Source organism: Carassius auratus, chromosome 35 (genome assembly GCF_003368295.1).
Source record: "Carassius auratus strain Wakin chromosome 35, ASM336829v1, whole genome shotgun sequence".
In the NCBI taxonomy this organism is placed as follows: Eukaryota; Metazoa; Chordata; class Actinopteri; order Cypriniformes; family Cyprinidae; genus Carassius; species Carassius auratus.
In genome coordinates this window covers 14,638,603-14,664,964 of record NC_039277.1, presented here as the reverse complement: position 1 = coordinate 14,664,964, position 26,362 = coordinate 14,638,603, and the positions used below count along the sequence as shown (strand labels likewise).

Here is a 26,362-nt window from a genome sequence, read left to right as displayed (position 1 = left end):
TGAGCTAACTTATTAGAAACGGAACGGAGCGGAATGTTGTTGGTAGAAAGCCACACTTTTTGATCCATGACGTATACGGGAGGCTTAGACCAGTGGCGATCGTCCTTGGCGTGCGCCCTCACCTGGAGCAGAGTCTTGCAGTCCACATTGCTGACACTGGTTGCGAGTTAAGAGCATACTCCACCATAGAGAGTTGTTGACTCCAGAAAGAAGGATTCTTGGAGACTAAACATCGCAACGTTCTCTCTGAATCTTGGTTGGCCCGCTCAGACTGACCGTTGCTCTGCGGATGATAACCCAAAGACAGACCGTTGCTCCCACTAATTTACAAAACACCCTCAAAAATTTGGACACAAATTGGGGTCCCCTGCCAGAAACCACGTCTACCAGGAAGCCATGTAACAGAAAGACACGATCTATTACAGTAACCACTCACTCCTTGGCTGAGGATAATTTGGGCAAGGGAATGAAATGTGCTGGCTTCGAGAATCGGTTTCCTTCAAGGCACTTCAGTGTCTATAACTTTTAATATTTTTGAGCACTATCAAATCTGGTTTATAAAAAGTAAAGCCCAAAGGGTTTTCTTTCTAAAGACACCACAATTATGTTTGTAACACACTGAAGTAGGAAACTATTACAATTATAAGTTAGGTAGAGCACTTTCAGCTGTGAGTCCCATAATGGGGGATCAGGTTAACAGATTAATCCACAAATGACTTAAGCTATTCACTTTTTTAATGTGGCTGACACTCCCTCTGAACAGGGCCGTCCAGAGACCTTTGGAGGGGCAGGTGCTCAAAGTATAAAATGGGCATATGGAACAAGGCTTTAAATGGCGCTGTTCAAAATATCAATACAGCAATATATTGTGATGCATTCCTTGCTGATTCGCGTATCGATATGGATGATTATGTATTGATACAGCAGCAAATGCTTTGATGCAGTTTTGAAAAAGAAACAATAGAGAAGACAATTTTAAGTTTAAAATAATAATAGCTCTGGGATCAGAATCTGAAATGACTTAAATTGTCCCAACCTGATGGCTTTTTATTCTCTGTTCTACAGAATAATTAAGAACAGCGGTTATAGTAAAAACTATAGAAAACACTTGTGCCTCTACATTTTCCTCTTTCTCACCAGCCTCTGTCTCCTGGCTTGCTGTCCCTTGCTCTCTTTCTGTCATTTGTGCCTCTACATGTCCCTCTTTTTCTTCCTCTATCTCCATCTCCTCATCTGATCTGTTACTTTCCACTCTCTGTCCATCTAGGAACAAGGCTCAATTTACTATTTCAGCATTAATCTATTATTTTAACCATCACTACTACTCTTGCACCTAATCAATAAGTCCACCTTAAGTATTGATACAAAACCTTAAAAAACTGATACACTGGAATAAAGTGATTAATATTATTATTACTGTTGTAGTTGTCTAAAATTGAACACCTTTGCAATGTAAACAAATGACAGGCTACATTTGTTATTCATATCCTTCACACTGCACTTTGATGTCAGGTATATTATGCATTTTTTATTGACATTTATATTTGTACATTTATTTCCAGAGATATATTATTGAGTTTACAGGCTAAAGTGGTCTTAATGTTTAAACACTGTTGCTATTGTTGAAAAAATATATATATGTTTATGTCACATTTAAAATATAATTATATTTTAATTAATTTCTAAATTGTTTTTATTTTTATAATGATAATCGTCATGTTCTCCCCCTGCACCCGAGCCCTGTTTCTTTGAAGCATGGAGGACCTCAAACAACGATCTGACAAACAAGAGACGAAAGACAGGGCATTAACTAGGCCATTGGAATGGGCTGCAGCCCATGAATGGTATATGGCCCAGAATGGTAAGACTGGGTAATGCCCACATGAAACAATCAACATGACGAAACCTGAGACAAGCAGGAAACAGTGCATTCATGAACCATCACAAAGATTGACTAACTGATTGATTTATTTAAAATAAAACTTATTTACCTAGTGTTCATTAACTTGGTAAGATTAGCTTCCTTATGCAGCATCAGTGTGGGCGGCAGATGGGTTGGTCAGTCTGATCCAGACACTGTATAAATGAAAGGAGAGTAAGGAGAGCAGAACAAACTCCTAACAGGAGACTCACTCATGGCCTATGAGACAGAGCATCATGAGATTCAATATTGCTTTCCTGCCATCAACTCATCATGTATCAAGGGAAAACACTCCATTCATGAATACAATATCATGTATGTGATTTTTTCATTGCTGTCAGCATGGACTGTGTTTTTGAACCTGCTGGTGATCATCTCCATCTCTCACTTCAAGAAGCTTCACACTCCAACCAACCTGATCATTCTCTCTCTAGCTGTGGCTGACATGCTTATTGGACTAATTGTCATGCCCATAGAGGCCATAAACCTGATTGAGACGTGTTGGTACTTTGGAGATACTTACTGTGGACTGTTTACAGTGATCCTTGAATTGCTTATTTCTGTGTCTCTCAGTAATTTAGTTTTAATTGCTGTTGATCGTCATGTGGCTGTGTGTTACCCTTTATTGTACCCACAGAAAATAACCATGACTAAAACTTTATTGACTATCTGTCTCTGCTGGTTTTGCTTTTCATCTTATTTCACTTACTATGCAATTAATAATGGATTTTTTAGCATTTCACACAGAACAGACGTGTGTTACGGCAATTGCTCTGTTATACTAACTTTTGCATGGAGAGTCTCTGATCTGATTTTGTCTTTTTTGTCCCCTTGTATCCTCATCATAACTTTATATTTGAGGATTTTCTATGTTGTACATCAGCAAGTGAAAGTCATAAACTCTCTGATGAGGAGTGGTAAATGTGTAACGGAAGGATCATTGAGGAGGAAATCTGAGAGCAAAGCTGCTCTGACTTTAGGAATCATTGTCACAGTTTATCTGCTTTGTTGGATTCCGTACTATATCTGTTCTATATCAATAATCACTTCCACAACCATAAATGTTTTGATGTGGGTTGTGTATATTAACTCGGGTCTGAATCCTATGGTCTATGCTTTATTTTACCCCTGGTTTAAAAACACAGTTAAACTCATCTTATCTCTAAAAATATTTCAGCCAGCATCCTCTCTGGTCAATATTTTAACAGAACATTAATTGTAATTAAACTGATAAAGCCATCATTCTGAGAACAATTTAACATAAAATGCAATTGTTATAAAGTCCTAAGGTAAATAATTATAATATGTTATTCTTTTAATTTACACTAAATATAGTTTAATATTGTATAGTTTGTTTCATTGAGTGTCATTCCTTTATAATTATACTCTGTTCAAATGCAGATTTTATCAGAATTTAACAATTAGGCAAGCTTATTTTAACAGTAATTTTTCAGTTGTGTTGCATTAGCTTATTAGAAAAATAAAGTAAGAATCACATAACTCCAATCTAATGAAATAAATTATTATATTATGTATTTTATGCTTCACTTTTATCAGTCGTGCAGAATCCGAGTTGAAATAAATCAAAAACACAATGACAAAAAAAGTACAGCCATTTAGAAATACTGTATTTGGAAGTGTCAAATGTATTATCATGGTGGTTCATCAAAACCAAAATCATAAAGAACAATTTCTAATGCTAACATACAGTTCTAACGTTTTCGTTTGATTTTAATGTGGAGACATTCATTAAACAATTACTTATCATTATACTCTTGTGTTTTATTCTATGTTCTTATCATGGCCTTATTTTTTTTATTTGGATGAGATGATTTTTAACATTGAAACATGTTAACATGTTGATAGCTGTGTTTGTGTTTAATGTTTATTAAGCAGAATTTAAGTTGTTAATAGCTGAAAATATTATCCTGATACACTCGATGAAAGCACACATTTCTCATTCACATCACCCTGTTTATGGACGCTGCCAAGTATCATGAAACATTTTATTTTATTAAACATTTTATTAAAATATGCATTAATGTGCATACATTTTCAGAATGGAAAGTTTATCAATGGATTAGCCAGATTTTGTTGGCATATTTGTTTGATTAGGGGATGTTAGATATTCCTTTGATCTCTTCTTAAATCAGAAGATAGTTTTGTTTTGTTTTGTGTGTGTGTGTGTTTTTATAAAATGTGAACAATCCCCATTGTAAAAGCCATTCAGAGTATGGATAGGAATAAGTCTGAAAAGATGTAAGTTGTATTTAACTGTTGCTGAAGTGGATATTTCTGACTCAGTGCATGAGAACAAAATATCAATAAAACTAATTTTGAGAAAATGGCTCTTAAGAGAAGTACTGAAATTTAAATCTAAATTTAAATCAGATGCAATTAGGTAATGCGCAGTAAACACACTTAAAAGTAAATTTTTGGATGTACTCATTCACTACTTTGAAACAACACTTTACAAAAAAGACAAATAGGCCCAAATCTCAAAATTTACATTATTAAATTTACTGCTTTCCTGCCATATATATTTTTTTTATTATTTATTTTTTTGCTGTCGCAAGGTACTGTGTTTCTGGTGATCATCTCCATCTCTCACTTCAAGAATATTCACACTCAAACCAGCCTTTTTCTCCATTTCTCAGTAATTACATTTGTATTGCTGCTGATTGGTATGTAGCTGAGTGGTATGTAGAGTGGGGCGGGGCCGAGAGACGTGGGCACGAGGAGTGAGGCCAGGTGTAGTGATTGGAGATGCGCTGCACCTGCGCCCCACCACTGGTCTCGAGTCCCACGTAGGAGATGGAAGGATATAAAACTGGAGCGAAGACCGTGAAGGACGAGAGAGGACCAGGCCTGGGACATTATTTTATGTTTTGCTCTTTATTTATGCGCACCAGTCGTCCATGAGGGGCTGGTGTGCTGTTTTGTGTTTATTTGGAGTTATTAAAGTTTAATTTTGTTTGTGCGCCGGTTCCCGCCTCCTTCTTCCCGATGATTATGGAGTTAATATCATTACACTGTTAATATATCCACAGGAATTAACAATGACCAAAAGTTTAGTGAGCATTTTTCTCAGCAGGTTTTGCTCCTCCTTCTATAACACTACAATTGTAATCAGTGATGGATACTTTGATTCTTCAGTGCAGCTTCATGATACATTTTTAATGGAGAGTCACTGAGCTTCTGGGTTGCACAACAACAAGTGAAAGTTATAAACTCTCAGATGAAGGGTGGAAAGCATGTTTTGGATGGTTCAGTGAGAAAGAATTCTGAGAGCAAATCTGAGAATGTGACTTGGTCATATTAAAATCATATTATTATGTAGAGAAGGAGTCAGTTGATCCAAGCTATATGGAATTTGTATTTAAATGTAAGTTTCCAACAATTATAAAAATATGTCTCAGTCAAAACTACTTGTGCATTTAATACAGTATTCAGCAGAGGTGTCAAGTAACGAAGTACAAATACTTCGTTACTGTACTTAAGTAGAAATTTGGGGTATCTATACTTTACTTGAGTAATTATTTTTCAGCCGACTTTTTACTTCTACTCCTTACATTTTCACGCAAGTATCTGTACTTTCTACTCCTTACATTTAAAAAAAAATAGCTTCGTTACTGCTATTTCATTCCGGATTGTTATCGTTCAGAGAGAGAGAAAGAAAAAAAAAACCCTATCCAGATAAATTGCGCCATCCGGATGGAGTGAATTTGATTGTGGTTGGATGAGAAGTATACACATATACCATTCCGACACCCTATTGGTCCATACGCGATCCATCACACCTACACATGACACAAGTCACATCACACTGCATAGACAGTTTTGGGTTCGTTTATCAAAAAATATATTTCTTAAAAGTAGGTTGGAACCAGTAGTATCCGATCGCCTCAGAGTCAGTCCGCTTAAATTTCAAATGAAACCGGCGTCAGTCCGGTCTCCTCCCGTCTTTCAGCACGCTCTTCAATCCGCCGACCAAGGTGGAGCAGCGCGAACTCAAACAGAGACAGAGGACACAAGGTGTGTGTTTACCGATAGATTGTTAGAATATCTGTATCTGTGAAGTTCTTTGTCATAAATACAGTTTACAAAAGGTCACGATCAGTCGGTTTCTCATCTAGTGTAAAGTTTTAGCTTGTCACCGCTAATCACGAAACAGCTGTTTCCTTACACTTATTTAAATATACTTCATTTAATCATACGTACATACACTGCTGTGCAAAAGTCTTAGGCAGTATTTTCACTTAAAAGAATGGTGTTCGGCCAGTCATTTATATATTTTGCTGTAGAGTGTCACTGTCAGTATAAAATATCAGTTTACAATTCCAAACATTCATTTTGCCATCGTCAAACTGCTTGTGCATTCAAAATCGCACTAGATTATTATTAAAATTAATGGCAAACTACTGTCCTACTGACACATTGCAGCAAAAGATATAAATAACTGGCTTAAAACCCTTTTTTGGGGTGAAAACACTATTCTTTCTTTTCCATAAGACTTTTTCACAGTACTGTATTTTAAAAACGAGATTGTTGCTACTTTATAAAGAATGAGCATACAGTCATTCACAGAACTGATTAAAGACAGTGACAGACAGCACTCATCTTAACTAAATATCAGAGTGAGTGACAGATATACAGTAGAAACATTATGTGTACTTTTGTATTAAATAATGACCCAGATTGTGAAATACATTTATTAGCCTTAGATTAAGGGAAGCACAACTTGGGAAATGAGAGCATCCAAGGTGAAAGCTATGGATTTATTTTAAATATTTGTAATGTTCTTTAATGTTATCCATAGTTTTTTTTGTAGTTCTTTTTTTTTTTTTTTTTTAAGTATCGGTTCAGGCACGTTGAGGCGCCAGTACCATTTTAAAAGTATCGAAAAGGCACTGGACCCTACTTAAAAGTTATTATTTATTTCTCACTACTGGCTCATTTGCCAAATGGGTGCTTTCTCTTCGTCCTCCACAAATTAAGCTACTGTAGGTAGTTGGGTAGTGAGACGTTTTAATAAATTATCGTTTGCGATTAATGACGCAAATGACAATGTTGTGATATCTAGGCTATAGAGCATCACAGTCCCACCCACAGCTGGTGCCGGAACTAAAAATTCAATGCAATTTCTGCATTGACATTTGGGGTATAAGCCATTAAAACGTAACCATACATGGTAGACTTAAAACCAGCTACGGCTGTACTAAGCAACAGTATATGCTCATATAAACGTAAAAAGATCATGGGGGCACTAACCTTGTTTTGATCTAAATGCCTTTTATTCGCTATGTCTTGGCTAAGTACTTCATTACCCACAATCCTGAACAATCCCACAATCCCACAGTGATGCATCTGATTGGTGGAGCTCGTATAACCGTCTGGTTAAACCCCTCGAAGGTCCGTGAAGACTGAAGATCATTAATAAAAAAATAAAATAAAATAAAAACCTGTATTGCGTTTTTGCACGGTAGACTTATCAGTGCAATCATGATCTCCTTGGCTGCCATTGAGAGTTTTGCAGGGAGGTTGGTAACTTTAGTTAGCATTATCGTCCACTTTAGCTAGGCTACTGTAGCCTCCATATGAAATGAGTCATATCAAGCATTTTATAATGCCACTGTCAAAACAATATTTAGCCTAGACATACCTTTTTGTGCATTTACTGAACATTTGTGTAATGGCAACGACATGTGTTGACAACTGAGCAGTGATTGCAGTCAGATACAAAGCACTGCACCATTGCTGACGTTATCGTTAACCACTTTCACACACGCACACAATATAAAATACACGATGATAAAATAAAAATCAATACACAATACATATATAAAACACTATTTATTTACACGATTAATACTGAAAGAACTGCTATTACTGCACATTCACTATATAAAATAAAATTCACTGGAGGAAAAAGTTCGCGCGAGCGGCCGTCATCAGATTTGGATGTCGCTCAAAAGGCTCGTTGCCTCGTTCGCAGTTGTGGCTTCAGTCGAATTCAATGGGGCGCGGTGGTTTATGGGATGAGTAGTTCCTGCGCTCGAAATGAAAATATGTACACAGTCTTGTACCTTTGACTTTTTTTGGATTTTGTCTTAATTTTTTCACTTGAAATGATATGTTATATGCTTATGAGTTCAGCCGTAGCTGGTTATCCTCACACATGCTCTAAAACTCTTTAGATACAGATTTTTCCGAAAGTGAATGGGAGAAATGAATGGGAAATTTACTTCCGGCACCAGAGCTCTCTCGGGCTGTGGGTGGGACTGTGAAGCTCTATATCAACTTTGTAACTCGTTACCCTCCGAACACTGGACATAGCAGACGTATGTACCGAATACAAGAAGCTATCAATCAAGAAGGTATCAGGATTATGAGTTATTTTTCATTTTTAGTTTTTGAATAATCACTTAGATTAATCATTCATTTTGACAGCACTATAATGTTTATTGTAAACCACACAAGAGTAATTGTTTCTTAGCCTGCACCAATGTTCTTGTCCATTGCCCTCACAGAGTCCTGCAGCTAAGCTTGGATGTACATTTACATTCCATTCAAGGTTATTGATGACATGCCTCTGAAGTTTGACTTTTTGCACCATAACAATACTTATTGGCAACTAGTCATCATATCTCTAGCTCTTTAATGTATTTGCATTGTACTAAAATGAGTTCATTTTCAATGGGCATATATGCGGCTGAAACAGGTAGCCTAGTGCCTCCCAATTTTTTCAACATGAACATTTTAATATAACATTATAGTCATTATGGCCTTTAGAAAATTTTTTTTTTTTTGAGGAGGTGGGGTAGTGCACAATAGGCCCCTGTGGCACGGCCCAAGCTTTTGTTCTTAATGGCATTTTTTTTCCTTACATTACTTTTACTTTTATACTTTAAGTAGTTTTTTAAACCAGTACTTTTACACTTTTACTTGAGTAAAAAGCTTGAGTTGATACTTCAACTTCTACAAAAGTCTTTTTAAACCCTAGTATCTATACTTCTACTTGAGTAATGAATGCCAATACTTTTGACACCACTGGTATTCAGACAAAATGTTAAGACAATTATCAACTTATGATAATTCATGAACTAAATAATGGTGATTGGCTAGTCAGGACTCGGTACTTTAACAAGCTGAGAACAAGCAGAAGGAAGTTTCCATCATTTTCAAGCGCAACTTTTTGAAGTTCTTTAAAAAAAGGCAACAGAAGGTGATTTTTCTTTCATTATAATTTAAAGACATTCCCTTGAGATAATGTCATTGTGCTTTATGTGTGAGGGACTGAGAGATGATAGTAGAGCTGACATTATTGAGTCAATGACTTTTCAAAAAACAAACAAAAACACGTCTTGAGAATCCAATCGCGATGAAGCCTTAGAATACAGTTATGATGCCCTTATAATTCAAGCAATTAAAGAAAAGAGACCCATGTATGAGTTTTATATTTTTATATTCTTTGCACAAGCAATGTACTTGTCTAAATATCTGCACACATATATGCTAATAATTTTATACAACAATGTCTAGCAACACGGTGTTTCATTCCTTGAATGAATCTGTTTTTGAAAGAATCATGTGAGCAAGTGATTAAACAGTCCATTCACTTGTTTAATTTCTAATTGAATCTGATGTTTTGAATCAATCGTTTGAACCATTCAAATCAATCACTAATTTAATAAAACAGGGATTTGCTGCCACCCACTAGTTTTTTTTATTATTGTCATCTTTACTCATCCATGACAGTCCTAAACCAGCCAAGGTGCTATTGCAAAAAGTCTTGGTCAGAATTATTGGCAACCTTGGTAAATATGATCAAAGAAGGCTGTGAAAATAAATATGCATTGTTAATCATTTTGATCTTTGATTTTTAAAAAAGGTAACATAAATCTAACCTGTCATTGGAGAAAAAAAAAAAATATATATATATATATATAGAGGAATAATGTGAACAGAACACCTGGTGGAGGTAAGAACTCTTGCTGCGGAGTTTTGAACATGCTGTAACCTTGCAATAAGTTCAGACCAAGAAATAGTGCATTGCAATAATCCAGACATGAAGTGATTAATGAACGAATAAAGTATTCAGTGTCGGCTAGAGTTAGAGAAGATCGAAGACATGCAATATTGTGAAGATGGAAAAAAATAAGTTTTAACAACAGAAGAAATGTGAGAGGCAAAAGAAAGAGATGAGTAAAATAAGAAACCAAAATTACGGACAGACGAAGAAGGCTTAACATGAACACCGTCATTAACAAAGGACAGGTCCATCCTTCTTACTGATGTACAGAGCCAATTATTAGAATATCCATTTTGTTATTATTTAGTTTAAGGAAATTCAAAGACATCCATTGATTGATATCCCTGATGCGTGCAGTAAGTGAGTCATGCAATGATGGCCTATCAGAGCAGGTGGTTAGGTAAATCTGAATGTCCTCAGCATGACAACGAAACTGAAGTCCATGTGCCTCTTTAGATGGTCTGGGGGATGAAGAAACAACCAATAGGTACAAATATATACACCTCAGAAAAAGAAAACAAACAAAAAACTATTCAAATTAACCCAAGATTAACCCTTATCCATGCCAAAAGAAAGAAAGAAACAAAACAAAACCACTTCTAACTTACATTATACCTCTAACCTAACTAAAGAAAAAGAAAGGAAGAAAGCAAATCTTCAGCGCCAAGCACCATATACTTCCTTATTCTCAACTAATAGAAAATAAACATACAGGGGCTGGTGTTCACCTCTTACAATGGTGTCTAAACAGATTGAGTTACCTAAATGTTGCACAATGGAAGTTGCACTACACCTTCCCTTTCCACCCTCCTCTTGGGTAAAGAGTAAACGTCATAGAGCACAAGCTCATCAAAGCTCAAAGAACAACGCCATTTGAGTCACAAAGTGATAAAAACAAACAAAATGGCAAATCAAGAAGAGGTAAGGATCAAAAGAAAATAAACACAAAAATATAGAACAAAAATACCAAGGAATTTGGCATAAACAAAAATAATAAAACAAGTCAAAAACGAGTAAAATGACAGCAATGCAGGGAGTAAAAGACGTCTCCGTTCACTTCATTCAGTATTTCAATACTGGATAAGCCGGCTTTTGTTTCTTTTGTTATTGCCCCCGCCCTCCGAGGGAAGCGTGGCTACTTAATATGCAGCGCTCTGGCCGGCTCTAGCTGATATCAAAATTCAATGAAGATGGACGCTGCAAAGATGATCGCAGACGAGCTGAACCGTGGCCGTTACACTGAAAATGTTTTGAAGTACTTCTTTGACAAGCCGTATGCTTATGAACAAGCGCTCAGTGATTCTGAAGACGATCTGAGCGGACGATGAAATATAATATATAATATCCCTAATCTACAACTGAGCGAAGATGACGACTAGGAAGAATGTATTGGACTGGCGTCAGACGAGTTGGACCGTAAGATATCAGAGGCTATATCGATAGTAACATTTGATGGGGATAAAGACAGAGAAATGGGGAAAATCCGTAACATTTAGAGGCAAACAGACGCACAGTCAAACTTCGGAGATGGTTACATCCACAAAGAAGACCCTGACAAAGAGAAAGTGTGCCCGAACGACTTATTTCATTGGAGGCATCGAGATTTGCAAGAATACTATTCTGTTTCTTATGGGGTGAGTTTCCATAAACATCAAAGTTTGTCGTTTTGTGTTCAGTGAGAACAGGTGAGAACTGCACGATCTTTAGAGGCTATTTTCTGCTTTTTGAGCTTTTTTAAGTGCCTACCTTCAAATGGCCACAACTTCTCCAAATATTATCAGATTTCCATGTGTTACACATCGTTGGAAAGCTTGGAGACTACACTTTCAGAATCTGCAAATAACTCAAAATGCCCCAGAACCAACTTGTGTCCCTACTTTCCGTGATTGGTCACATATATAAATGATAAACAGTAGTGGGCCAAGAACTGAGCCTCGAGGAATACCCTGGGAAAACACCCTGTTGAGGAAATCTTCCACATAAAATTCCAACCACTGACCAGCCTGCCACAAACCCCACAGCATGTTCTCAGCAGTCATCCTATTGGGTCCAATATACTGTCAAATTTAATTTGGAACCAGGGCAATTCATGACTTCATTCATTACCCTTATCTACCTCACTTTCTGTCCTCTCCTCTTAACCGGACTGATAGCACACATGTGACTGACACAAGCAAATATTGGTTGCACTTATTTTACAGTATGTGTACTTACATGTACTTATAGTGTACTTACAGTATGCTTATATAAGAAAGTTCTGGTAATACAGGGTAACTACATGGGGTAAGGTTAGGTTTAGGGGTAGGTTCAGGGTGAGTCCCTAGTATTACATAGTTATTGTAATTACTATAATAAGTACCTAGTATGTACATGAGGAACAGGACTGTAAAATAAAGTGCTACCCAAATATTATCAAAGTTATTAATTACCAAGTATTACTGTCGGTACTATGAAACCACATATGTCATTAATTAGGTAGAGCCAGCACTGATGTTGCATACCCAAACGCATGTCAAATTCACAACACATGTGGACATTGAGTTTGCTGCATTCTTGCTGCATTCTAGCTTAAAAATAGAACTCAGAACACTACAGAATATATTTAATGAAATTGCAAAGAACAACATTAGAGACCTTTTAGGCAAATAAGAAAAGTTTAGAAAATATTTTTGGTTCATTATGAAACTGTGTTGGAAAATATTCTAATAATCTAGATAATTAACGACAAAATAAAAATTACAAAAATAAAAAAACTTCAGCGTTGAAAGAGTGGGGGAATATAATGTAATTATGCAGCATCTGTGTGGGCGGTAGATGGGTGAGTCTGATCCAGATACTGTATAAAAGAAAGGGCAGTAAGGAGAGCAGAACAAACTCCCAAAAGGAGGAGACTCACACATGGCCTATGAGACAGAGGATCATGAGATACAATACTGCTTTCCTGCCATCAACTCATCATGTATTAAGGGAAAACACTCAAGTCATGAATCCAATATCATGTATATGTTTTTTTCATTGCTGTCAGCATGGACTGTGTTTCTGAACCTGCTGGTGATCATCTCCATCTCTCACTTCAAGAAGCTTCACACTCCAACTAACCTCATCATTCTCTCTCTAGCTGTGGCCGACATGCTTATTGGACTTTTGATGCCCTTAGAGGCCATGAGGCTGATTGAGATCTGCTGGTACTTTGGAGACACTTTCTGTGGACTGTTTTTGGCAATAACAGGGCTGCTTATTTCAGCATCTCTTTATAATTTGATTTTAATTGCTGTTGATCGTTATGTGGCCGTGTGTCACCCTTTACTGTACCAACAAAAAATAACTACAACTAAAACTTTTATTATCATATGTGTCTGCTGGGTGTGGTCTTCAGCATACAATATTTCTTTCATAACAGATAACGGATATTTTGATCCATCAAGAAGAACACATAGGTGTTATGGAGAGTGTCCCTTTATGATTAACTCTGCCTGGAGTATGACTGATCTGTTCTTGTCCTTCCTTTTTCCTTGTACTGTGATTATAATTTTATATCTGAAGATATTCTATGTTGTACATCAGCAAGTGAAAGTCATAAACTCTCTGATGAAGAGCGGTAAATGTGTAACGGAGGGTTCATCTATGAGGAAATCTGAGAGTAAAGCTGCCCTGACATTAGGAATCATTGTGAGTGTTTATCTGCTTTGCTATATTCCATACTATATCTTGTCTCTAACAGTGAATACAATAATTTATTTCAAAATAGTAAGATTTCTAATATGGATAGTGTATATTAATTCAAGCCTGAATCCTCTGGTCTATGCTTTATTTTACCGTTGGTTTAAAGTGTCAGTTAAACACATCTTTATCAAAGTATTTCAGACAGTATCCTCTCTCACTGACATTTTTAACAATTATAATCAGAGTTTAAAATAGATCACAATTGTTGTGAGGGTTTGATCCCCTCACCTCCTTTTTCTTTACTGATAAAGCACAAACTAATGTTTAAATCATAAGTCCTAGTCCTGCGCTTTGTTGTTATTGTTCTTGTCATGGCTTTGATGTTCATAAAGTAGACATAATTATTAACAATAATCAAGCACATTTTTCAATTTATGGCTTAAATCAACTTTTGATTGTGCTGTAGTATGTCTAAATGCTCATTTAAATAAATAATATACACATTTCTTTAGCCAGTTTATAATTTGACAACATCAATATTTTCAATATCTGAGGAACTCTATTTGTTTATTTCACAATTTTAATACACAATTCAGTGAAAGATCATCTCAACATCTATAAAACATGCAAAACATGAATAATACAAATTATAAGTTTTCACATCATTGACATGAGTTTTATAATATCATTCATGATACCTGAATGACGTGTTAATAAATATGAAGTTAAATAATGCTGTTGAAAACTTCAAGGTAAAATGCATTTAATGTTTGCATAAATGTTTATATTGGTCTAATAAATTAACATAATTGCTAATAATTAATTAAGGAAATAGATTGGAGTACAAACCTAAGGAAAGCAAACTAATTATAAAAATATTATTATTATTATTATTATTTTAATTTTTTTTTCCTACTAGACTGGTATTTCATTTATTTTAGACTGAATAGGCTCTGTGGATTAAATTAAACTCTCTGACTAGAACTTGGGCAAACTGAGTGGCAGTCACTGAGTTGGTTACAATTAACAAAATGTATTAATGATTAAAAGAGTGTTATCATCCAATCATTATCGATATTTACATATCTAATAGTTGTACATTTATCTCTGTCATTTGATCTGCATTGTCCTGCAAAATCTAGTGACCAACAGGGAAGTATCCATGTGGTCACCATAAAAGTGTGCCTTTAGAATGTGCAACAGCACCTAATTTTCACTCTAAAACATGTAGTGCTCATGTTTATTTTATTGAATCATGGCCTTTTACATTTTTAATAATCACATTAAAGACCTCTTCAAATTATAATTAAGATGTTTGTTATATAATGTAAGACTTTTTAAACCACACAGGAACTTCTTTTTTTTTTCACACACACTCCTAAAGAAATTTTACAGACTCACACACATCTATTCTTAGCAGAAAATGTGAGTTAAATGCAATCACTGTTGAGTTCTACTGCTGCAGTCAGTGTGCTAGAGTCAGTGGCTGTTGGAAACAGTGATACTGTACTACAGAGACTCAGTATTACAATACAAGTCTTAAAGCCACAGTCCATAATCCTCTTTGTCGCCATCTCTGTTTAATATCTGCAATTGCAGCAGGCATATGGAGTGAGAATCATGCCAAAACCTCACACACATACACAAAATGTGTTTTACTCACACCCAACGATTCACAAACAAACTCAGTGTGGTTTGCAAATACAAAACATCACTCACAAACTAATGCATTTTGTTCTGCAAATAAAAAACGTAGCTATCAAACAAATACAGTAGGTTTTACATTAACAAAGAAACGTATGTCTTCAATGACAAAAATATCTTCCAAGTACAAACTAAAGTCTTTCAAGTACAAAACAAAATTCTTCAAATACAAAACAAAATCCTTCAAGTACAAAACAAAATTCTACAAGTACGAAAAACTGTCACGTGACTTTTGGCACAAATTTTTCGCCTTGCTGATCCACACGCAAATGCCTTCAGATCCACACACATGCTGGTAAACTGTCATCTAATTCGCACTCCACAACAGCAGGTGGCGCTGTTAGCGACTTGCTCTGCGCCGGCACCGACATGGAAACAGGCTAGCGTGAGGGATGTTTTGAACACGATGAGCGGCCAACTGGTGAGTTTCCAGTCATTGCTGGTGAAAAATCAGCCTGAAGGGGTTGTTTTTCGCTATAACAACCGCCTCGCTATACACGATCCCACTTATTACATTGCTACCTACAAAATAAATAAATAATTTGACAAAATGTATTGATTTAAAAAACGATTGTATTGCTTCCGCTAAAGAAAATAGTCCGTTCCGCGTCCATATCAACAGTCTGTTTTTCATGGCAAGGGTGTGTTTAGACCTCCAAATCAACCCTGGTCTTCTGCTAGTGTCTAATAAAATATAGAGGCTTTATTCCATATCAAATCAGTCAGAATCCAGGAAAGTGGTTGCAGCAACATCTCAGATGAAGAGTTTTTCTATATTATATTTGGGTCCCAAAACCAAGGCCTGTAAAAATATTCATATTTTTTTGTCAGTCCTTACGATTGTCATTTTCATAGCATCAAAAACACTATCAGAGAACCATGTTTGGTCATTAATATCTTAAAGTGTTATTCATAGCCTCACCAAACTTTGCAGGATGGAAGACAAACATGTTCTTAGTATAACTGAACCAAAGTTTTTACTTCATGTCCATTGAGATTCTACAAGGCCCTAGATTTGGGTAAATGGCTAAACCTCTGATACTGAGGGTATTATAAACTCATTTTCTGCATCCGTATGATATCAATCATTACATTTTCTTAATCATAATCATGTGTCATTATTTGAGGTCTCTATCACTAATGATATGTAATAATTGATAGCCTGATTGCACTGTAAGTCGCTTTGGATAAAAGCGTCTGCTAAATGCATACATTTAATTTAAATTTAATTTAATGGTCATGAAGATATTAAGAATGAACCAAAGTGTAGTTTTAGGTCATTTTACTGGTCATGTTCAGTTACACCAGTATTTTTTATCTCATACATTTTTCCTCTTTTCCCCTCTCTCTAGGAACTGCTTGCACAAACAATGTTAGAGAGAATCCACACAACGGCTCCAGCATATTGTCTGTCAGCAACCCCTTGACCTGGATTACCTTGAATTTGTGTGTTTTCAGGAGGCTGTTCTTTTTAGTGCTGCCTCTAACCAGGTTCTCATCCCAAAAGGCATTTTAGATGCACTCACAGAGCTGCACAAGTTGGTTAAAGGCGCGGTCACACTAGACTTTAAACGTGCAAAATTATTTCGGACACCGCTGCGAATATGGGCGGGAGCAATAAAACGGTCTTTCCTCAATTATCACAACATGGATTAATATGTGCTTGTACTGTGTCTTTTGCGACGGCGTCGAAAGCGTCTTATTATATTGTACTCTCTGTATCTCTCTCTATATAAATATATACACCCTAAGTGTTTTTATAAATTATAAAACATCCACATTCAAATGTATCATCTGTTCCGGTTGACACTACAAACCATGCAGATTCTATATTTTATTTTGTATAATCTTTTAAATATGTATTATATAAAATAGGACGCTGCGCTACAGCTAAAGTTACATAGCGCTTCCTTCATTTTTGAATTTCTGTACAGAGAGGTCACGCAGTGACGTATCGATCTTCTACTGGTCCCACATCTTCACGTGATGCGAATTCGCAGGTCAGAGTTCACCAAACTTGAACTTTGGAATGCAGCGAAATGTGAAATTTTTTGCATGAGCTTGCGTTTCCGGTCTGATGCATTCGTATGCATATGAATGGAAGTCAATGGAGAGAAAAGTGCAGTGTGACCGCCCCATAAGAAAGAGAAATCCAGGTCCCCATAGTAAAAAAAAAAAAAAAAAAAAAAGAGAAAGAGAAAGATTTTGTATTTTTTTTTCTTGGTTGTTCCAACCCCCCAGATGTTTTAAGATTGTATTCACACTACAATAAAAGATAATACAATCTACAAGTGTTTGGTTTGAACATTCATTACGACATTAAGAGAGCTGAAAGTCTTAAAGTCCGCTGCTAGCACTGCTTGAGGAAAGCTATTCTTCCTGCTGCCACTGGCAGTCCTAACACGGGGCATGTCTGCTGGTCTGATTTGATTAAACAGAGAAAAATCAAACATTAGAGCACCTCACTGATTTAGAAATATTTATTTCAGTTACTGTAACATCTTACAAACCAGTTATTAGCAGGGGCACTGTTCTGTAAATAAGTGTTCTTTTTGTATTTGTGCTGCATTATCATTGAATCAGGTCCTTTGCTGAGTACATTTTTCTGTAAGCCTAGTAAATGCTGGACATACTCCACAGTAAGTAGGTAGATGTCTGAGCCATGTGATTGAGAGTGTCCCAGGGGATTTATGGCTGCCCTTAGTGCTGCCATTTGTTCATCACTCAGTGTATCGCCCATCTCAGGAAAAGTGACACCATGGTGTGGCCCATCAGGCAGACCACTGTCCTCCCAGTCCAAATGTGGTAGGCACAATACCTGAAAAGACATGTCAAGTGTTTATGTAGGGCAGTGGTTCTCAAACATTTTTACATCAAGGACCCGGACCACATTTGATAACATTTTGTAACAAATTTATAAAGAAGTTTGTGGACAAATAGTCTATTTCTAGAAAAAGTCAGAATTAAAAAGTTGTGTGTATTTATATACCCCCCCCCCTTTAACCTCCCTCAAGGACCAGTGCCAAACCCTTTGCCAAGTTTATTCTTACTGATTGAATATACTTTAATTCAAATAAAATCTTCGCACATACTTCATACATACAGTTCTTTTTAGCAAGGTTTAAGGGTTATTAACAAGCAGGTTATGTCCTAATTTTCAGCTTTAAAAAAATTGCGGCACCCATGTATGCTGACAGCCTGCTGGTATGATATGGATGCAGAAAATGAGTTTATAATACCCTCAGTATCAGGGGTTTAGCCATTTACCCAAATCTAGGGGCCTTGTAGAATCTCATCAGACATGCAGTACAAACTTTGGTTCAGTTATACTAAGAACATGTTTGTCTTCCATCCTGCAAAGTTTGGATGAATGAATAACACTTTAAGATATTAATGCCCAAACATGGTTCTCTGATAGTGTTTTTGATGCTATAAAAATGACAATCTCAAGGACTGACAAAAAATATGAATATTTTTACAGGCCTTGGTTTTGGGACCCAAATATAATATAGAAAAAACTCTTCATCTGAGATGTTGCTGCAACCACTTTCCTGGATTCTGACTGATTTGATATGGAATAACGCCTCTATATTTTATTAGACACTAGCAGAAGACCAGGGTTGATTTGGAGGTCTAAACACACCCTTGCCATGAAAAACAGACTGTTGATATGGACGCGGGACGGACTATTTTCTTTAGCGGAAGCAATACAATCGTTTTTAAAATCAATACATTTTGTAAAATTATTTATTTATTTTCTAGGTAGCAATGTAATAAGTGGGATCGTGTATAGCGAGGCGGTTGTTATAGCGAATAACAACCCCTTCAGGCTGATTTTTCACCAGCAATGACTGGAAACTCACCTGTTGGCAGCTCATCGTGTTCAAAACGTCCCTCACGCTAGCGTTTCTTCTTCTCTCCTGTTTCCATGTCGGTGGCGGCGCAAGTCGCTAACAGCGCCACCTGTGGAGTGCAAATTAGATGAAAGTTTACTAGCATGTGTGGATCTGAAGGCATTTGCGTGTGGATCAGCAAGGCGAAAAATTTCGTACTTGTAGAATTTTGTTTTGTACTTGAAGGATTTTGTGCGTGAGTAAAACACATTTTGTGTGTGTGTGTGTGAGGTTTTGGCATGAATCTCACTCGATACAGGCACGGCTCCAGTGCTGATCAATCAGCAAAGCTGATTCTGTGATTAATAATACCGGTGAATCTCCATCACAGGCTTTTAGATTGAGCGACATTTAATACACAGTGCTGTAGACCACTGACAAGCTGCACTATATCATATTCATTAGATGAATCCGATTGGATTATGAATGTGATATTGCGTAGCTTGTCAGTGTTTTTATTAATCCCATTTATGTTTTTGTTAATACAGCACACAGCACTAGTCAACTAAATGAATATAACATGGCAAAGATGAATGCACTTTTGAAAGCTGAATCAAATGTCATTTTGTAATTTCTGTGATCTAATGTGATGTTGTTCCTTTTCTTGTTCATGATGAAATGCTTTTTTATTGCTGTAAATAATTTATAGCATTAACAAGATGACCTGTTGAATTAATTTCAGAAGCGATGACTGATGGATGTATTTTTAGTCCTGTGCCTGTATATATTTATTATGATATAATATAATTAGTATTGACCAAGTATGAAAGACCACACAAGCTATAATTCATTCTGGCACACATTCTCCACTCACATACATATATTATTGCTTTCACACACATACATTCTCCTTACACATACACTTCTACTCTCTCTCATGCACATACATTCTCCTTTCACATACATATATTTCTACTATCTCTCACACACATACATTCTCCTTTCACATACATACATTTCTACTGTCTCTCACACACATACATTCTCCTTACACATACATACTTTTTTTTTGTTTTCACACACATGCATTCTCCTTTTACATATATATATTTCTATCTTTTTTGGTATCCATTACTTCCTGTTTAAGCAGGAAGTCATTCTCAGACCAGGAAATACATGAGCAAGACCTGCTCAGCTCATCCTCACAATTTTACAGTTATGCTATTCAAAGTCATCCTTTTTTTTCCTTTTCAAGTACATATTCTAAGTTTTGAACTTGAACATATCATTATGTAACCTACGTGTTTTAAAGATCTGTGTACAAGTGTTAAGACACTGATGTTGATCGTATTAAGAGGGCTTAACACTAAATAAATTTTCTACTGGTCTGATTCGGCCAGTGTTTTTTTTTTTTTTTTTACTTGCCCTGGCAAAATGTTCACAGGACTTGCCACAATCAATCAATCTATCAATAAGACTTATTGTTTTCAATGTTGACTGTAACATTGTATTGTAATAAATGATAACCATTTTGCACAAATAGGTACAATAGTTAAAAGATTATATAAACCATGCTTTTTCAGGTCTTTCAGGTAGGCCTAACTATTCCAGTTAAGGATGCACTGATCAGGATTTAATTTATTTTACAATAAAATGAGCCGATTCCCATTCTCGTTGTCAATTTATTTAATTCTTAATCTTTTTTTTTTTTTTTTTTTTACATTTATTAAATGTTTACTTTGCTCTGTTACTGGGCAAACTAACCTTGAGCAAACAAACAAACAAACAAAAAATATATGCAACATGAAACAAGTGCAAAAAACAAAAACATCAGATGCGCTGAATTAATATTTTATTATTAATATTTATTATTATTAGTTTTATTTCCTTAATTATATGTGTCTATGTTTGTACTTTCTGTACTGGAAGCTCCTGACGAAATTTATTCTGTGTGTAAACACTTGGCAATAAAGCTCTTTCTGATTCTGCCGAAAATGCTAATTCAATCTCTGACAGCAGGTGGCGAGTTATTGCTGCACGCAGAGTGCAATGGGCTCGGTGCACAAGATGGCACCGGTGAGCTTCAGCGATGCGAGTCTATGCATACATACTTCCGGTCTTGCTACGCTCGCATTTACTATAAGGGAAACTTACAAACGAAACTTGGCTAGATGTATATATCAATTATTTTATTTATTTAACAGCAGATAGTGGCATATCAAAAACATGGGGAAACATCCTCCCTACATTTTTGAATACTTCTGTGTGGAAATTCATCAAGATACAATGTGGAGATTGCTATATTTTTCTGTTGATTATGCGGATCAGCGTCGATGTCAGGTTAATCAGTCCACATGGATTTCTTCTTTCAATCACAAACCACTCAAATATGCAATACTTTACATTTTCGAAGAGCTGATTTTGTTCTGACTGTTATGTAAGATCAAAGTTTCTGACTGTCAAACGAGACAAACTGAGAATGGGCATGTCTTGTGATAGCTCACGGATCTGTTCATCAAGGTCCCACTGAATGGGATTGACAAATAACTTTGTTGGCAAAATGGGTTCTGGTTCTTCTATGGTTCCACGGGATGGTGGAGGCAGGAAAGGGTATCTGCTATCGTGTTCTTTGATCCTGGGCGGTAGGATATCTGGAAATGAAACCGAAATGAGTCCATCGCGCTTTATGATGGTTAAGTCTCTTGGCTTCCTTCAAGTACTGGAGGTTCTTGTGGTCAGTAAGTACAAGAAATGGATGTCTGGCCCCTTCCAACCAGTGTCTCCATTCTTCCAGGGCGAGTTTCACAGCCAAAAGTTCCCCATTGCCAATATTGTAGTTTCGTTCAGCAGGGGATAATTTTGGGGTAAAAATGCACAAGGCATGGGTTTGGATGAGTTTTTGGGGTCCTGTGACAGGATAGCCCCAACGCCTGTCGTTGAAGCATTCACTTCTACAACGGACTTCCTTTCAGGATCTGGATGCTGGAGAAGAGGAGCAGTGGTAAAGGCGGTCTTAAGTGTTTGGAAAGCATTTTCAGCTTCTGAGGTCCAGCAAAGGGTCTTCGGCTAACCTTTCAAGAGTAATGTTACTGCTGCTGTTATCATGCTGTACTGGTTTATGCATCGACGGTAAAAGTTTAAAAAACCCAGGAATCTCTGTAAATCCTTGATTGACTTAGGAGTGGGCCAGGAGGTAATGGCTTGGGTTTTATGGTCATCCATCCTGACTCCTTCCTTGCTGAGGTGGTAACCCAAGAACTCGACGGAAGTCTGGTGGAAAACGCAGTTCTCAGTTTTCAAGAACAGGGAGAACTCTCTGAGCCACTGGAGCACTTGAGAGAACTGACGTCGATGTTCAGTTTGACTGTGGGAGAAGATGAGAATATCATCGATGTACATGAGAAAAAAGCGGTTCAGGAACTCTCGGAGGACTTTATCCATGAAACTCTGGAGTACAGTGGGGGCATTTACTAGGCCGTATGGCATTACAAGATATTCATAGTGACCTGCGGGGGTGATGAATGCCGTCTTACATTCATCTTCTTCCCGAATTCTGATCAGATTAAATGCACTCCTGAGGTCCAGTTTGGTGAATATGCAGGCTTTGCGGAGTTGTTCAAGGGAGGATGGGACTAGAGGGAGTGGGTAACTAAATTTCACTGTGATTTTATTTAGGGTCCATCCTAAACCTCCATCCTTCTTCGGGACAAAGTAAAAGCTGGTGGCAGCTGGGTAGGTGGAAGGTCTGATGTGCCCTTCTCTCAGAGCCTCTTCGATGTATTCTTGCATGGCCGTTTGTTCAGGGATGGACAACGAGTAGATCCGACCCTTGGGAATGGTTTCACCTGGGATTAAATCGATTGCACAATCCCAAGGTCGGTGTGGTGGTAACTTGGAGGCTGCCGTAGGACTGAACCCATCTGCAAAGGATGAATAACATGAAGGAATGTTAACTAACAGATTTCCTTTGGGGCTTTCAATGGATGTATAATTTACGGACACAGGTTAGGGTTGGGTAGAGGGTGTGAGGCTAGTGGCTATGCAGTTGCAACCCTATGGATCAAGAAATGCTGCGTGATCAGCTGGGGGGACAAGCCTGGCTGCTTGCAGTGCTTAACAGATTGTTGCTGGAGGATGAGATCACTCTGAAAAAAAAAAAAAAAAAACTGTGAATTTAACGTGTCAAGTTCAGCCCACTGTACATAATGCTTCACTCCTCTCTGGTATGGATGCAAGTGGAAACCAACCACAGAGTGCTGTTCGAGCTGTTTTGGCGAATTTAGGGAACTTTTGACGCTCTAGCGGATAATAAACAGAACTGCTTGCATCTTGCGGAAGAACATCGTAGCCGGAACTACTTCTCTCTGTTTATGTCTATGAAGAATCACAAAGGTTCTGGGTTACTCCGCCGCGGTACCCCCGAAGCAATCTAAAATAGTCCGAATATAAACACTTATTATAGGTGCACCCTAGTGATTCAGGACAAGCTAAAAACACGGTTTGGAAAATGGATTCATGGTGTACTCGCTTATTATATAAATTTTTCTACACATTTTGAACACAAATAAAGTTAACTGTAACTGCAAATCGCAATAGGACCACTGGGAGGAGCCAGAGGAGCTTGATTTTTTTCACAGATTATCTGTCTCATATTCTACTGTCAGGACATAATGACAGGTTTAACAAATATGTAAAAAATATATATTTACAAAAGTTACCTACTGCAGCTTTAAAGAGATGCAAAGATTATAAAGCACCAAAACCAAATCAACATTGCTACCACTGTGTATCACATAATCACTTAGCTAATGATAGAGACTGTCCTACTGCATCTGCTATTTGCAATAAATGCAAAAAACGTCGTCATGAACTCAGAAACGTATTATCAAATGCATTCAGCCGAAGATTGGTCATGAAAACAGTGCAAGAAATTTCTGTGCCAGAAAGGACAGTGCTTAATTTTAACACTTCCGCGGATGATAACATTTACTGTGAAGTTGAAATAGCAACACCAAAATCTATGCTCATAAAGTGAAACTTTATATAGCATCTGAAAATCACTGATATGCACAGTACTTCAATGCATGCAATTCAAGTGACAAATAGGGTGCTTGATTGTGCGGACGAACATTTAAATGTGCAAGGCAAGTGTGTAAAAGGAATCATAGCCTACATAAGGTGCAAGTGGAAAACACCATTAAACCTGTGCAGCAAAAAGTCTGCCAGCTTCCAATCTGGAAGGATGTGTCAGGATGTGTTAAATGAGATACAACGGCTCCTAAAAACTGGAATCATGAAGATCATAGATGCGAGCCCCTGGGTTTCACCATTAGAGGTGACGAAATAAAGAAACAAGGAGGAATCCATATGTGTGTGGATTTACACGAGCCAAATAAAAGTATAATTGTGGATTCACACCCACTACCACATATGATGTTTTAATAAGAAGATTCAGGAGGAGCGCGTCAGATACATAGCCTTCTCAACACAGGTGGACCACATTCAAGTAATCAATACATTAGTATAAATATCGCTGACTTACCTCTATCCATTGACGGTTTATCAGCATCCCTCCTTCACCCCATCTCCTCACTTCGAGTTCACTTTATAAATAGATGGGGAAGGGGGGTACTTTAGGTTCGGGCCATTCCCGAGCTCGGAGCCATTCCCCGGACAGCACGCCAAATACGCATTCCATACCTCAGCTAAATATATATGAGCATGAACTCGTGAAATGCAAGAGCTGTTTGCGGAGTTGAATGGTGCTACAGTATTTTTTGAAGATTGACTTACAGAGTGTTTATCATCAGTTGCCTCTAGCTGTGGAATGCAGAAACCATGGCTGTGTTTCTATGGCGCAAAGGGACTGTACCTATTTGCATAGGTTCCCTATGGTCTCGTGTTTTTGGTTGCCAGGACAAGACAACCCTGCACAGATTACCAAAAAAAAAAAAAAAACAGCATTAAGGGACCAGTGGATAGAGTTTATTTTTTACAGATCATCAACGGAGTTGTGCAAGTGTTTGTTCCCTGCATTTCGGAGATGCTTGTTTTACAAACAAGGCCCAGTTTGACGCCGAATTTGCATATCGTTTATTACTTAAGGATGATGCAGTCCCAACATCAAGTAAACAACAAGCGATGTTGGCATCAAACTGCGCTTCCCACATGTACACCTTTAAAGAAAAAAAAAAAAAGACGACATAAAGTGGAACTTAGTCATTTTCCAAAATCACTAAGCAAATATATACAGTTTCAATACATACCACATAGAGACGTCCTGCTGTAGTTGTTCCTGCTGCTGCTCTTGTTCAATTTCAGCCTCGGGATCTTATTCTGGATCATAAATATACGGCTGAATCTGACTGTTAGCCATGGTTGTTTTGGATGATGGTTTTTTCATCATGGTAATGTCACAGCTTCCAGATGCTCTCAACGCAAAAGCCTACTTACGCTCGTGATTCTTTAGTTCCGCCCACACGTCATGCCTCCAGTCGCTCGTGTTTTTCCGAAAAAAAAATGGAAATATAAATATAATAAAACTAAAGACTTTTTGGAGATATGAAGGATGCAGTACTACTCTATAGGTACTCAAAATTAACAGGAGATTGAGTGAAAATGAGCATGAGCAAAATATGAGCAAAAAATGAGCAAAAATATGCACACACTCTTAGGAAATCTGCCAGGTTGCCAATGCTATCTTGATTATAACATGTTATGGTGAAACCAAGGAGAAAAATGATCGATGTCTAAAGGCTGTCTTACAGCGCCTCAAGAATGCAAACCTGAAATTGAACCTCAACAAAAGTACATTCACCCAGCAGAATTTGTAATACTTGGGCCACACTATTTCAGCTGAAGGTTTATGCCCTAGTATGCAACTGTTGTTGATCCTTTAAGGCGCCTGCTAAAAACGGCTTCACAAACAAGCATGAACTGCCCAGCTGAGGCGGAGGACAGTTTTCTAAAGCTGAAAACACTACTCACTATGTGTTTTCGTTGTGGAACGCTGAAGAACGTGCCTCTAGGGGATAAGATTCACTCTCAGAACAGATCATTAAGCATTATTAACTCTACAAAAGGCATGAATCACGCTAGCATACATATTGCAAGATGTTTAGCTAGACTGCTTTGTTATCAATATGATGTGGTGCATAGGGCTGGACACAAAAACTTTATAGCTGACTGCTTGTCTAGAATGCCAGTAGA

At 37.2% G+C, this 26,362-nt stretch overlaps 2 protein-coding genes and 1 long non-coding RNA gene across 3 annotated transcripts; 2 read left to right on the top strand and 1 right to left on the bottom strand.

Annotated features, from left to right (window-relative positions):
- The first annotated feature begins 1,719 nt into the window (after nucleotides 1-1,719).
- Nucleotides 1,720-4,015, top strand: LOC113054849 (trace amine-associated receptor 13c-like). Its single transcript, XM_026220636.1, has one exon. The coding sequence runs from the start codon at nucleotides 2,136-2,138 to the stop codon at nucleotides 3,135-3,137; it is 1,002 nt and encodes a 333-aa protein (XP_026076421.1). The 5' UTR covers nucleotides 1,720-2,135; the 3' UTR covers nucleotides 3,138-4,015.
- An 8,613-nt stretch (nucleotides 4,016-12,628) lies between these two features.
- LOC113054848 (trace amine-associated receptor 13c-like) lies at nucleotides 12,629-13,939 on the top strand. Its single transcript, XM_026220635.1, has one exon. The coding sequence runs from the start codon at nucleotides 12,852-12,854 to the stop codon at nucleotides 13,869-13,871; it is 1,020 nt and encodes a 339-aa protein (XP_026076420.1). The 5' UTR covers nucleotides 12,629-12,851; the 3' UTR covers nucleotides 13,872-13,939.
- A 3,845-nt stretch (nucleotides 13,940-17,784) lies between these two features.
- On the bottom strand, nucleotides 17,785-20,039 carry LOC113054847 (uncharacterized). The gene is made up of 2 exons (XR_003277447.1): nucleotides 19,184-20,039; nucleotides 17,785-18,138 (listed from the first exon to the last, which is right to left on the bottom strand). It is a non-coding gene; the product is annotated as an uncharacterized LOC113054847 (long non-coding RNA).
- Between the last annotated feature and the right edge of the window lie 6,323 nt (nucleotides 20,040-26,362).

Coding starts and splice junctions, on each gene's coding strand:
- LOC113054848 (XM_026220635.1), top strand. CDS start 12,852: ATGGCCTATGAGACAGAGGATCATGAGATACAATACTGCTTTCCTGCC.
- LOC113054849 (XM_026220636.1), top strand. CDS start 2,136: ATGGCCTATGAGACAGAGCATCATGAGATTCAATATTGCTTTCCTGCC.